Source organism: Nelusetta ayraudi, unplaced genomic scaffold, assembly GCF_046127955.1.
Source record: "Nelusetta ayraudi isolate G7.1 ecotype Tasmania unplaced genomic scaffold, CSIRO-AGI_Nayr_v1 ptg000060l, whole genome shotgun sequence".
Classification (NCBI taxonomy): Eukaryota; Metazoa; Chordata; class Actinopteri; order Tetraodontiformes; family Monacanthidae; genus Nelusetta; species Nelusetta ayraudi.
Genome location: NW_027466110.1, coordinates 7,801,713 through 7,815,394, shown reverse-complemented (window position 1 = coordinate 7,815,394; position 13,682 = coordinate 7,801,713). Strand labels below are relative to the sequence as shown.

At 46.1% G+C, this 13,682-nt stretch overlaps 1 protein-coding gene across 4 annotated transcripts in view; it reads right to left on the bottom strand.

Moving 5' to 3' along the window:
* Positions 1–13,682, bottom strand: part of myo1b (myosin IB) — a 55,363-nt gene that overhangs the window by 39,730 nt on the left and 1,951 nt on the right. For all 4 annotated transcript variants that reach the window (XM_076039701.1, XM_076039702.1, XM_076039703.1 and 1 more), the window contains exons 2-3: positions 6,904–7,050; positions 4,601–4,716 (exon numbers count right to left, since the gene is read on the bottom strand). In XM_076039701.1, the coding sequence (XP_075895816.1) occupies positions 4,601–4,716; positions 6,904–7,029 (242 nt within the window). In that variant the 5' untranslated portion in view covers positions 7,030–7,050. The remainder of the gene's footprint in view (positions 1–4,600; positions 4,717–6,903; positions 7,051–13,682) is intronic.

The window sequence follows — 13,682 nt, the reverse complement described above, 5'->3', positions numbered from 1 at the left end:
ACTCGCGCTGCCCACCTGAGTCAAAGTGTCGTTTCAGCGAGGGCCCACTCCGGTCTACCTACGTGCAGGTTCGGCGCTGCAGCCTTGTGTCCGCCTCCTCACAACCCGTATCTTATATAACACCGAGCACACGAGGCATGGGTTTGTTACCAGTGACTGGATGAATGCATTGTACAGGTGACAACACTGACTTTTTTTCCCGGTTGATATTAGTGGAAAGGCAGTCATTGGCTCTAAAGTCCACCTTTCACATGGGCAGAGCAGTAAACCCGCCAAGGTCATAGGTCACTATACATCCATTCATCCTTTGTGTAAAACCGATACCCCTCACCGATAACATGTGACATGAATATAATAGTTGTGTCTTTTTTGTGTTCAGGCAACTTGTGATTCATTTGCTAACTAATTGAGGTGGAATTAATGTTGTCACTGCACAGAGTTATTGTTTTAGGTGTTTTCGTCAGGGAGGTGAAGGAACTCTAAATAGACTACGGCTGTTAAACTGTCTCAATCAACAACAAATCATCGCAGCTGCTGATTGATATGCCGTGATGCCAAACTCCAGTTGTGTACCGACACGGATGGAGCAGAGTGGCAAACAGCGGGTTTCTTTTTGCTTATTCATACACAGCTGTTTTCCGCACCGGAGTGCTTCCACGCAAAAACGAACAGGAAACATCCAATAATCTGTTCAACCACTCAGACAAACTGGCACACAAACGTTGCGCAGAAGGTGAGAAGGCGCGACAGCTAATCAAGCCAGTCCTCCCTGGTCTCATTCAGCACCTACTTCACTTGGCCACAAGAACTCACTGCAATCAATCGTCGGTAACCTTAGCGGAGATGCGACTCCAGCAGGCACTTTGAAAAGCTGCGGCTTGCTCACAGGGATGGAACGACTGTACGCGAACTTTAGAGAAGTGACAGCCTGAGCCGCAATCCCATCGGGACGGCTCAGGCGATGAGAGATAAATGATTAAAAGTGCCACGTTTCAAAAGGTCTCAACATTTTATGGGTGGTGCAGATCTGGCAGACGAGATCAACTCATCAACGTCTGGAAAGCCAACATGAGGTCTCGCCTGGGGCCCCTCTGCCGGCTGCCGCTGGCCAGTCACGATGTCCGTGTCAGCGACGCAGCAGCGGTGGAAGGTATTGAGCGTCCGGGGGATTGAGGAAGGGGGCGGGGCTCACTACCTCATTAAACATTGGAGAAATACGATCCTGCCCAAGAGACGTGGGTCCAGTCTGCCCCTCCCAGACACACACACACACACCTCTCAATCTGTGTCAGGCCTGGGTGGCAAGGGACATACAAAAGATGACTCCGGGCCATCTGTAATGCCGCTGTGCCTGGCGAGAGGCCACTGATTAGGCCGCTAATGCTTCGATTGTGTGTGGAAAGGAGGAAAAACACCTGCCAGTTAATTGCGGGGCACCTCAGCTGGGCAGGCAGCACTTTGCTCAATTGGCCAGCAGAGACACGGTCGGGGTGTGGAAAAAAAAGAAGAAAAGAGAAAAAAACAACACCGCTAGCCCTTGGTTGGGTTTGTGTTTTGAATAACACAATGAAAAAAACTTGGTTTGTAGGTGTCGTTTTCAAGAAGAGTGGAGACCATGTTATGTAAGTGGCCGCTGGTCTGGGCAGGAGCCAAGATAATCTGCTAGGACTCTAATGGAGATGGACTTAACAGGCAATTAGTGAAGAAGCAATGCAGGAAACAAAGCCAGGTGTCTTCTAAGTGAAATTCATTGAAGACATCATTGCAAATTAACAACAACAACAACAGCAACAAAACAAAAAGCAGAGACATACACAGTGTATGCAATTACTGTCTGCACCAGGGTCCTTTTCCATCCGTTGAGAGGTGCACGCCTTTAGAATGAGTCACAATGATGGGCGGCATTAATCAGAGGCAACACAGAACAGGAAACTAATCCTGCACCTGCCTCCACCAATAATTACTCCAAATTTAGCAGCGTTAATCTTTCATCTCATCCAAATGGGCCATCCAAATCCCCAAAATCCCCCTTTTTGGCAATGAATTTGAACATGTCCTCGGACCTCTGATGAGTTTTTTTTATTTTTTCTGAAGCAGCGACCACGACCTCTGTTTGTTTTAGGTGTCGCATGCATCCGAGGGGTCAGCTGATGTTTTGTCATCACGCTAAGTACGCCGTGGAGGGGCAGCTGACAGGGAGCTTCCCCTCAGCAGACGGTCGCGGGAAAGTGACACATTAGTGTTATTTGCACAGCGCGCACATGCGCCTTCCGGTTGGCTGCTTGCTAATCGTTGAGTGAAATGTGTTTGTGTGTGACAGGAGGCCGAGAAATCGATTGACGCTTCAGCAGAAAAAAAAACCCTAAACATGTAACTTTCCTGGAATTTGAAAAAAAAATCTCAGTGCAACTTCAGTCACAAAGCTTTAAATATCGCTCACCCACTGAACAATCATTTCATTTTCAGTGATGAAAAACTGCTTTAATATTGATTTGCAAAGGGAACTCACGGCCCTGGAACTAAACCTCGGCACAGGGAGTTTGCAGCAACAAACAGTCAGACTGTGGCCCTGGACGGGTGCAACCCAAGCTGAGCCACTGACTTTAAATACAGTTCAAGTGTCTAATGAGGATCAAACCCAGGAAGTGAGACTGGGACCAGGGACCCCTGTTGTGACCTTAATTAAAGCCCAACACTGATCCCCTTCAGTCAGCACGTTTTGTGATGGCCCACATTCAGTTGAAGCTCAGCCATGCAAAAAAAAAAAAAAACTGAACTGAACTGCTTGCAACTATTTATGACAAAACAAAACCACCAAACGACATTAAGGTCAAACTGACTGAATAAAATCTTCAGCGTCCGGCTCTATTAAGCTTTTCACCATGAATAACCGATTCAATACAATTAGTTCCTCTAAAAATTCCATCCAGTCTTTGGCATTCAAACATCCTTATATCAAGCTTCTGCTAGTCGCTAAACGGCGATAAACAGGCGAAAAACACAGGGTCCCAGTTGTAACTTCTGTGTATAGACAAAGCGCTCTGCTCAGAACACCTTGGGCAAAAGCAGCCACAGAGAATCCCTCTTAGTTTCTTCCCGAGTGACACACAACTGATCATATTTTGCTCACATAAATTTGGACGAGCTTTAACATGTTTGATGGTGATCGATGCAAAGCCACAAAGCCTCCTCCAGATGGCCGGCCGGAGGATTAAGATCAGTGTATGTAGCGTGTCGAAACATTCTGCCACTGACTGGGACTTTTTAGACCCACAGCACGTCCTATTAAACTGGGCCTAATCTCCTTTACTTAAGACTGGGAGTAAGTTGATATTAATAGGTTTACAGCATGCACATTTCAGTAAACACAGAGAGAATGTTCTTTTTAACATGTGACCTCATCAATCTGCTATCAATGGGGTAGTTCAAAACCCAGTTCAAAATCTCAGATCTGAATGGAGACGTCTCCATCCTGACTTTGGTCAGCAACACTACTTTTAACCTGCATAGACTTCTGGGGGGAAAAAAGTATCATGCAAAACAGTTCAAATAAATTATCCGCATGTACCTTTCCATCACCTTGGTGGAACTTTGCATTAAATCATAAGCCAGTGAGGACACTTTATTATTGTCAGGCAGAGTAGTCATTACAATCATGCAAATGTTCACAAAATCCCTGTGCTTCTTTGTTTTTACTCCCCCCTCTGAGTTGTTACGAAAATGATCACGTAAAGATTTTGACAAATGGTTACCAATTTATTCTCTGCCCCTTGGCGACCATCCAACGTATTGTTTGAGCGCAGGCCATTTATTAAAATGCAAAACCAAAGCCAAATGGAAACGTCTCATAATTTCCCCCCAAAATGTGCATTTCCCGCATGATTAATGTGTCCCAGCTCTCTTTGTAAAGTATTTATTAAAATGCTGATCCGTCCGGTAGCTGCTGGGAACACAAACCAGGCCTGTTAGAGCTCCTCTTTCATTTGTTTGGGGTATGTCCTCGCGTCTCTACGTCAGGATACTAACATGATTGATGGCCAGCAAGATGCTGGCCACAAGAAGCCATTCTGCTGACGTAAACCAGTGCAACTCATATACAAATGATGGAGCGAAACAAACAGGGTCAAAACAAGCGGAGCGATTCTTTAGGTTGGTTTGCAGTGACTCGGTCTGCCCCTGGGACAAGAGCCCTCTCAGTGCAGCCTGGAGACCCGGTGGGCTAATTGACCAATGGCGGGCTTTTGTTTTGTCTTGGCAGCCTCACTCTGTGCCGCCGGTGGACAGATGGTGCGCCAAAATGCCGAGTGGCCGACACGAGCCACAAGAATGGCGCTTCACACGAGGGCTGGGGTCTCTGTGATCTCAGCCCACCCCTCCCACAACCCTGCTCTGTGTTGACTGGGTCAAAGCTGATAAGCCCAGCAGGGGTTTGCAAAAGAAAGAAAAAGAAGTGTATCATCAAGAAATACTCTATCAGGAAAAAAAAAAGTCCCCATCTCCTGGCACTGGAGTTCCCACTTGTACAACCGATGCATTTGAAAGCTCACTGTCTGCCTTTAAGGGTCTGAGAGGTTGAGGGGTGTGCAGGAGGTGGACTCACATGTGTGGACTGAGTTCGTAGAAGTTCCTGTTGCGGTACTCCTCCACTTTATCTGGCGTGTAGATGGGCAGGGACCTGTAGGGGTTCATGGAGATCACCACGCTGCCGATGTACGTCTGGAGGGAGGAAGACACGAGGTCAATGTTGTTAGCGCCGCTTCCGATAACACACTTTCGCCCATTCGCTGATAAAAACCGAGAGTTTAGAGAGAAGTTCTAATGCTGCCTGCTTGTCTCGGGTATGAATAATATATTGTTGATTCACGCCTGCAGTGCAGTTCGAAAACACGCAATAACAACGAAGATGGCAGAGAGGTCGAGGCGCTGAAGGGAGGGTTTCAGTGTGTGTCTGCACTGGTGCATGTATGTTGTGATATCGATGCCTAGCAGAAAAAGCTATTGATATGTTTTACCATTAAAAAAAAAAAAATCAAACAAACAATCTAATCGACCAAAGCTTTGGTCGATAGCTCAGAATTAACATGCGCAATCTGCTGGACATCAGCAGCAGCAGAGTTTCAAACTCTCAGTTGCAGAGAGAGAGAAAAAAAAAAATAACACCTTTATGTAATGTTCACACTGGTGCTGCTCGACAGACACTTGTCAGATATTTCTGAGGGGGGAATGTAACCAGCCATCGGCGGCGCAATCGCCCTCCCACGCTCAAAACAAAGCGCAGAAAGCACTTTCAAACGTCCACCCCAAACGTTTTTTCCTCCGGCGTCCACAGTAATGGCTGTTGCATAACGCACTCTGACAAGAGTGGAGCACGGCCTTCCCTGTGGCAACGCCGCAGCCTCCCACGGCCTCCGATTCAAAAGCCCACTGCAGGCAAATTGAGGCCTTTTCAAGTGCACTGGGCAGGCACAAAGGGAAAGAGTGTGCACAATGTAAACAAAGTGTCATGTGTAAATGAGAGGCTTCTCTTGACCAAATGCACAGAGCACTTTTTACAGATGTTAAATAAAATAGATTTCCTGATAATTTGGTGAATTTTCTCTTGCATCAGACTCATAACAGACTCCAAACGTGTAAAGTTTTTTTTTCATTTGTACAGAAACGACCTTCAGCCACCTGAACCGGAGGCGAGTCTGTAGTTAGGCATGCTTACTAGAGCTTTAAGCACCTTTTACAATAAGATTTAAATAAAGAAAGAGAATATTTTAAAAATGAAAAAGTCACTTTTTAGTTAAGTTGAAACATTTAGATTGGATTAGCAGTGATGCCATGTGTTGGACTAAACTGCTGCGACACCAGGATCTATCGCAGTTTTTTTTTTCTAAGTCACATAAATATGGCGTAAAATCAAAGGGTCGGCAGTTGGAAGAAGCTATTTCTAATCTCTTTGATTTTTATATTGGAACACAGGAAGTGGCATCCCTCTGGAAAACAAAGCCGTGATTCTGCTACTGCTGCTGCTGCAAACTGTCATATGATAGTTTGGGTTGGGGGGAGGGAGGTTGGGGTCGTTTGTAATGAAAGATGACACACGTGTGGAAAAAACAAATTCATACATTGCCAGGGTTGTGCGGCACAGATTTATCGGATAAGTACAGACTGCAGAAGTTGCCCATCATCCGTCTTGAGGTGCAGCTCAACCATCGTGGACTGAGAAACGCTTCACCTTTGCCATCTTTGCCTTCACTTTACAGTTATTCAATTCAAAATTAAAACCGTGGCAGCAGAAGCAGCAGTGGCTTTTGTCTCCATGTCTGAGTGGAAACCCAGCATTTAGGTCGGCACCCCGCAGAAATGAAAAGCTCTCCGCTTAGAGTTTGGGACAGGAAATTGAGGGCATCTGAAACGGTAGACATCATTCCAGTGCCTCAGCAGGATTTGGGCTGTATCTCAACAAAATATCTGGTGTGCCACTAAAGTCAATTATTGCTTTTGAGGTGACATCATCCCTTTTGGGGCCGGAGCCCCGTGAGCCAAGAGAAACCAGAGCAGGGCTGAAATCATCTCTGGGGGAGCAGCCCAGCAGCCACAAAGAAAAACCACTTGGCACCATCGTTTTGACAGACTTCTTCTTCTTCTCCTCCTCCTCCCTTCCCAAGAGGTCATTCCAAATTTAAAAAGGCCCATAGATTTGTGAAATGATTTACTGATAGGCCGGTTATTGTGACCGCTTTAGTTAAAGCGGAAAGGAGCTGAGGAATGCGACGGCGGTGGAGCTGAGAAAATGATGGTGAGTGTCTCAATTAAAAAGTCATGAACAGAAGCCTTGGAGAGCGAGAGTCTCAGACAGCCGCTCGACTCGGAGCCAGTCAGACAAACACACGGGGAAGACTTGTGGAGACTCACGTAGATCTCATTGTGATCGAAGCGGTTCTTCAGGTTCTCCAGGAATGAGTCTTCAGACAGGGGTTCCAGGAGGACCATGTCGCCCACCCCGATCATGTTGTCTAGAAGTGACGTCTTCACCTCCATCTTGACTGTAGATGCCCCCCCCTTTGGAAGAGATGGAGAGAAAGGAAGACAATACATCACATAAATTGCAAAAAAAAAAAGTCATACAAACTGCAAGTGCTTATTTTACAAGAGTTATGAAAGAGTTGTGGTTGTTGTGTGGGTGCGCCTTTGTTTGCACCGTGACCTCCACAGACGATCGAGCCGCCTGATTCACACCTTTCCAAGTAGGCAAAGCTCTGTACGGTGGGATGATTTAAAATATCCTCCAGGTGTAAACAAACTGATTCACCCACAGTTTGTTTTGAACGAGTTCCAGCGAGTGGCACATGTTCCAAGACAATGTAAACAAACAAAGAAAGGAAAAAAAAATGAAAATGCAACAGAAATTTGTGACTTGTGAACTAACCAATGCTTAAAAGGTATGGCAGAAAAAAACTTTTCAATTATTCTAAAAACAACCATTGATTTACAACCTCTATATTTCTAGAAGTGACTGCCGACAGTTCTTCATGTTTCAGGGCATAGTTGTCTCGTCGGCTGATTATTTTTTGAAGAAGCAATGTCCGAGCAGAAAATAAACAGTCCTATATTTAGCCGATGTAAATAAACTCTGGGGTGTGCATGTTTGTACAGTGTTGGTCCGACTCCAAGTGAGGAGCGGGGCCCCTCCATTGGCCACTCACCCTCGCACTCCTGCCGCGCACATGAACGTCCCACAGCTCCATTACATAACCGGAGGAACTTTGCCCTTGACCTCCGGGGCTTTTTGTGTGTTTTTATTTTTTTCCCCCCACGCACAGCTGGAATCTGGTCCTGTTTCAGGGTTTCATTTACATCAAAGAAGTCGCCCTAAACAGTAAACTTTTCATTGGCTTTTTTTCCTCTGCCGGTCATGCTCCCTTGCTTGTTGCAGCAACATAATATTTGCACCCGGTAAAGGATATGTGCTGCAGTGCACCGCGACAAAGACATTGCTGGGGACGGCAGTTTTTCAGGCCAGCGTTGCCTTCCACCTCCTTTGGGAGAGTAATCCCAATGCTATGGAGCGGCGGATAAAAGAGGGGCCTCGGCAACATTCAGGGCCCTGATACAGGGCTTTGCTCGGCTAAAAACCCAGGGCGTGCTGTTGTGATAGACAGTAGAGGCCACGCAAAGATCCATTGTTCGCCTTCTAGCTGCATAACTGGAATCACATGGAGATACATCAATAAAAAGACACATTAAAACAGTAAAAATGCACGTTTCATACATGCGTTTCACTGATAGAAAGCAGGAGGACCTAAAAAAAAAAAACATAGAGACCGCCATGGAACTAGCTTTCCTTTTGTTGTTTTTTATCCCCCTCAAGATAATTACATCCGACCATTTGATGCGGATTAATTCTGTGGGCTTTGACTTCACGTTTCACGCACAGATGAATTAAAAAGGGACGTGACATTTATGATCTGGAAAAGGAAAAAAAAAAATCAAACCTATGGAGTTTTTCTACCATAAAATTACGGTTTGAAAATCACTTTTATGACTCGTTGACTTGTAACAGTGGGAAAGGCACCCTGGCTGACACTGATAAAGTGCACAGTGGCTCGTCTGGCAATAGGACTGTGTCACTGTTGTTGCCTGCCAAGCAGTCTCTCTCGCAGCCTTCGCCCGGCTATGAGAAGCTAGCTGGCTTGAGACAGTGCCTCAGAATGACGGGGGAGCAAAAAAAAAAGAAGCGAAGATGACAACAACGCTGTTGGAGGAGGCAAGAAAATGAGGAAGAGTAGCAGGCCGGGCAATATGCTGAGACAGGGTGCTGGGCAGGCCATCAAAAACTTATCTAGTGTTAAAACAGGCCAGCCGGACTCACCGTGTCAGTGCCAGGAGATGAATTCTCTCCCATACAAGTCAATTTGTTCTAACAATACTTTTGAAGCAATAACTTTGAATTATAAAAACTCCATAACGCTACTTTAAAACTCAAACATATGAACACCAGTCTTTACCGTGTGCCGAATCTGCTCTCAGGAGTAACAAGACATTCCTGAGGAAACCAAAAAAAAAAAAAAAAACAAGACTTCTTCCGAGTCTTTACTTTCTTCCCCTGGCTTCTGTTCGCCTGCAGGGCCTGACGTTATTGGCTAATAAAGAGGTTGTGCGGCTCTCCATAGGAGACAGAGCTCAATTTCTAAAAGGGCTCACTTGCACAGCATGAAAACAAGCTTCTTGGAGGGAAAAAATAAGGTCTGCTGGAACCAGATGGGCGGCAGAAAGCAATGACTGAATTTCTTCTGCAATTTAAGACACCAACTTCTAAATTCTAAGAGTATAAAGAGGAAAAGATATGTTCTTTTCCCTTTCTCCTCTTTTTAAGACACATTCCAAATACACACTGGTTTGCACACACTAGCAAACAGCATAAGGTCAAAACGTGTCAATTGGCAACTTCTCAAGCTACCAGCTGGCTTTGGTTGTCTGAACAACTTGAGGACAAATCTGACTTTGAAGAGAATCTCCCTCCCTGTGGGACTAAACCCAGCATCCTTAGCTTTGTAATCTCTTCCTAGGTTGTTTTTTTTTCCTTTCCCTTCAGGGCCCAACAATGCTGCTTTGGCTATACTTGAGATGAGGTGTGAATTCAAATTAATTCTGAGCGTGATATCTTTCCCCAGCAATTTACCCATCTCTGGGCTTGAGGATGTCATGATCAAAACTGTGAATCCCCATGAGGGAAACTTTAAAATTAAATTTATTTCCACTCGATCTAATGTTTTACCACACACAAATACCATTAGAATTGACTGTTAACAGTCAATGGAGCATCCTGAGGACAGGATAATGCATGCATTAGCCTTGTGCGATCAATACTGGCCGCTGCAACTGCAACACAGCAGCAGCTGACTAGCACTATCTCCTGCATAGTGGGTGAAAACAGATGCTGAAGCCTGTCAGTGACCTGGGGGGAGGGGGTGGGGGGGCACGGCGAGTCGATGTGGCCCAAGTGCCTGCATGGCGCTGACCAGCGACATACTGCATCTGTCTGTAGCATGGATGTCAGCAGCCCTGAGCTCCTCTGCTGATAACCCACTACCCCAGATTTGGTGGCGGCTTCTAGGCAGCAGCAATGACAAAATCCCATTAATGATAGTCGCTTCCTGCTTGCCAGCTCGATCCGAAGGGGGACAATGGAGAAAAACCTGACAGCAATGATTAATACCCAGCCGGGGATTATCTTCTGTTGCTGGTGAGTTGCAAAAACAGGGGCACAAAAAATGACAAAAAACAAGTAGCTGTCACCGTGACTCGGATTCCTCGGGAAAATACGGTCACTTTCTCTCTCTGCATCGAAACGACCTCAATGTGACCTTTTGCCAAATTACTCTGAGAAAGTGGATTAGAAGCATTCAGCTTCATCAATCTCCCTGATGCAAAGTGCATCAGGGAGATTGATGGAATCTGTCCGATGCATGTTTAGTGGTCGAGTGTCACATGTCCCCACATGCTCTGGCTGTTATTAATCTCAGATCTAAATCTCCAGAGTGGGTGATGGGGCGGGGGGGGACTCAAATCTGTCCACGGCTGCATGTGTGTCGCCTTCACCGTGACTGGCACAGTACTCGCTTGGCACACGGTCCAAGTCTGTTGCACTGAATGCTGAGTCAGCGGGTCGAGAGCATTCGGAGCTGCCATGGTAACACGTGGAAGAACAATGGGGGGGGGGGGGAGAGAAACATCTTGTGTCTATTTTCCAGCTTTTAAGAGCCTCACCGGCACTAAGCAGCAGCTGTTTCCCCCCCGACCGGCTCAAGTGAAATCCCCCCCCCCCCCGAGTGTCTGAAGCTGCTGCTGAAGGTGACCGGACCCACTCCCTTTTTTTCCATCTTTGGATGATGATGATGACGACACGCGCACGAGTCACAGAATTAAATCTAAAATTTGAGCGCTAACAGTATTTCCTGCGGATTAAAGTGCCCTATTCCAAAGTTGCTTGACAGCAGTGGTGATGGTCATGGTGGTGTGTGTGTGTGTGGAGGGGAAGGTACGAACAAAAGTGAAAGGTTTACATCATTAAAAGTCTGCCAGCCACGGGTGGTGGGTTGCTCGTGGTGGGATTTCAAAGCATGTCACCGACAATATTATAAAACCTGCTCTGCTTCCTGCCTTCCGACACTGACCTACATTTTCTGCCTGCATGAGCAAGCCACAAGAAAAAAACAGCGTCGCATATAATATATGTATTATTTACTAGGCTGAGGGCTCTGGCTGCGCGCTCTTTCATCCTGGGACGAAAAGTCACTGCACCAGGAGTCAACAGTGGCTCCGGTCTCGCTGACCTTACAAACGGTGACGCCAACAGTGAGTTGACTGACTTCAAAATATATATACTTTACTTCCCTAAAACTGGCTCAGACTTATTTATGACCATTTTAATTGTTAATAATTTTGATCACGGGTCGGCGATAAACAATGACGTTAAGACAATGACGTCGAAGAGAAAACGTACACATTTCTGTGTGAACAAACGCGGAGATGATTGGCGTCACTCTACCTTGGGGAGCGGCTGTTTGAGAACACAGCGGCGTGGCTATGTGCAAACAGACGATAATGAAAATCTATTATGCAGCGTAATAGTCTGTAACCCCCCCCCCACCCCCCCACCTCACCAGACCAGTGTGGCCTTGTCACAGGAGAGCAGAGCCACAACATTGCTGGCTCTTGGCAACGGCAGCGATTTAAAACTTGCCCCTAAAAAAAAAAACAGATCTGGGGACTGTGCCAACTGACTGGGGCTAGCGCTGGGACCGGGACTGGGCCGAGACGACCAAGGGCAGGCTGCCGTCTGAATGACGTGACCTGGAGGTCCTCAACGCTGCTCCAGGTGCAAAGAGCAGTGGCAGGTGAAGTGCCACACACACACACACACACACACACACACACACACACACACACACACACACACACACACACACACACACACACACACACACACACACACACACACACACACTGCACTCGGCCTCTTATGCACACATTTGCCAGTCAAATGACGTCTGATGGCACACAACTGTCCAGCCTGGTTAAACATAAACCTGCAATTCAAACAAACACTGGGCTTTTATTTACAACGGCCGCTCAAACAAGCACGTAGACGGTGGGAGTATTAGATGGGCAAGGCCTGTTGGGCACAAAATCAAAATAACATAAAAAGGATCTGGCAACCGGACTCTAATTAATCCACTGAGCATACAAAACCTTTACAGAAAGCCCGTCGAAACTGGACAGCTGACAAGGATGAGTGTCGTCTTGTGAATTTTCACTTTAGAGGCAATGGGAAACACAACTCTCATGGCGAGCAAAGGGATCCTGCCTGATCAGGAATCAATCCATCAGAAAGATTTCTATTCATCAACAATCAAACTTGCAAAAGTTTGCACAGAAGTTTTTTTTATTTCCCTCACTACTGAGAAACATCAGAACGCAACAGCCACTTTCCATTTAATGGTAATCCCGTCTGCTACTTTGAATCACACCCACACACATTTCCAATCATTTAATAACTTTTCATTTGCAATAAATTTTGAAACTCCTCCGTGATTATGAAAAGTCAGAACCATAAAGTTTGGATTGGAAACGGCTTTTATGGAACTTTAAAAATGCCAGTCATCTGCTTAATGGCGCTATTAACAAAACATATAATGACTATTCTCAAAATGCTGTACATCGTTTTGACTTTACATATGCATAATAATGCTTAAACATTAACACCACATGGTGGTTTTATTGTTTATCTTCATTATCTGTGCAATGGTTGTGAGGCCTCCTTACTGATGATACAATGAGTACAACAGTGCCACTCTGCCCAGCCAGGATGAGCCAGCGATTGCACATTAGGCAGAAGACCCTGCTCCTTCTGATTGCCGCCACATTTAAAACTAACAGAAAACCAAAAGAGACTCTGGGGTTTCACTGCCTGCCACGTTGCCCTCGACAGAAGCCATGGTGCTTTTCGCCTGAACGGGATGTTCCAAGGTGATCGGGGTGGCACTGGAAGGCATCCCACTCTGCACGCTCTATAATTAATACGCTCAAGCCTCCACTCTATTACCATCAATCAAATAAAAGAGCGCTCTGGAAGCCTGCAACGCTACCAATGCTGCCTCGCCCCAGTCTATAAAATCCTCAGTTTCAGCATCATCAGCACAGCGGGCGCGCCACCACTTGGTCTCCAAATACGTGAATGGAGAAAACAGCTACGCTAGACTTGTAAAACAATCAGCGCTGAGCTGAATCCAAGTGTGTGGTATTTCTCTCTGCAGCTCTTCCTCATAAAAATGACCTACTGTTCGGTCCGGTGATTGGAAAACGTTCCAACTTAAAACAACCTGAGGAAGGATTTTCACTTGGATGCTGGAGTTGAAGACCGTTTCAGTGTGTAGCAAAATAAATAGCGAGACAAATAATTAAGTTTCTCCATAGTTGAAGTTAGAACTTTGATGGTCCAATCAATGGAACTCCACATGTGAACCACAGTACAGTACATCTCTATTGGTGAAAGGCACATGCCCCACAACACTAAGCTGCTCGGGCCAACAGGAGCAGACACTATTCATCACCATGGCACTAGCTAGGGGGACTTTGGTCTTCTGGACACACACAAACTCGTGCACGCGCACAAACTGCACTAGACCGCA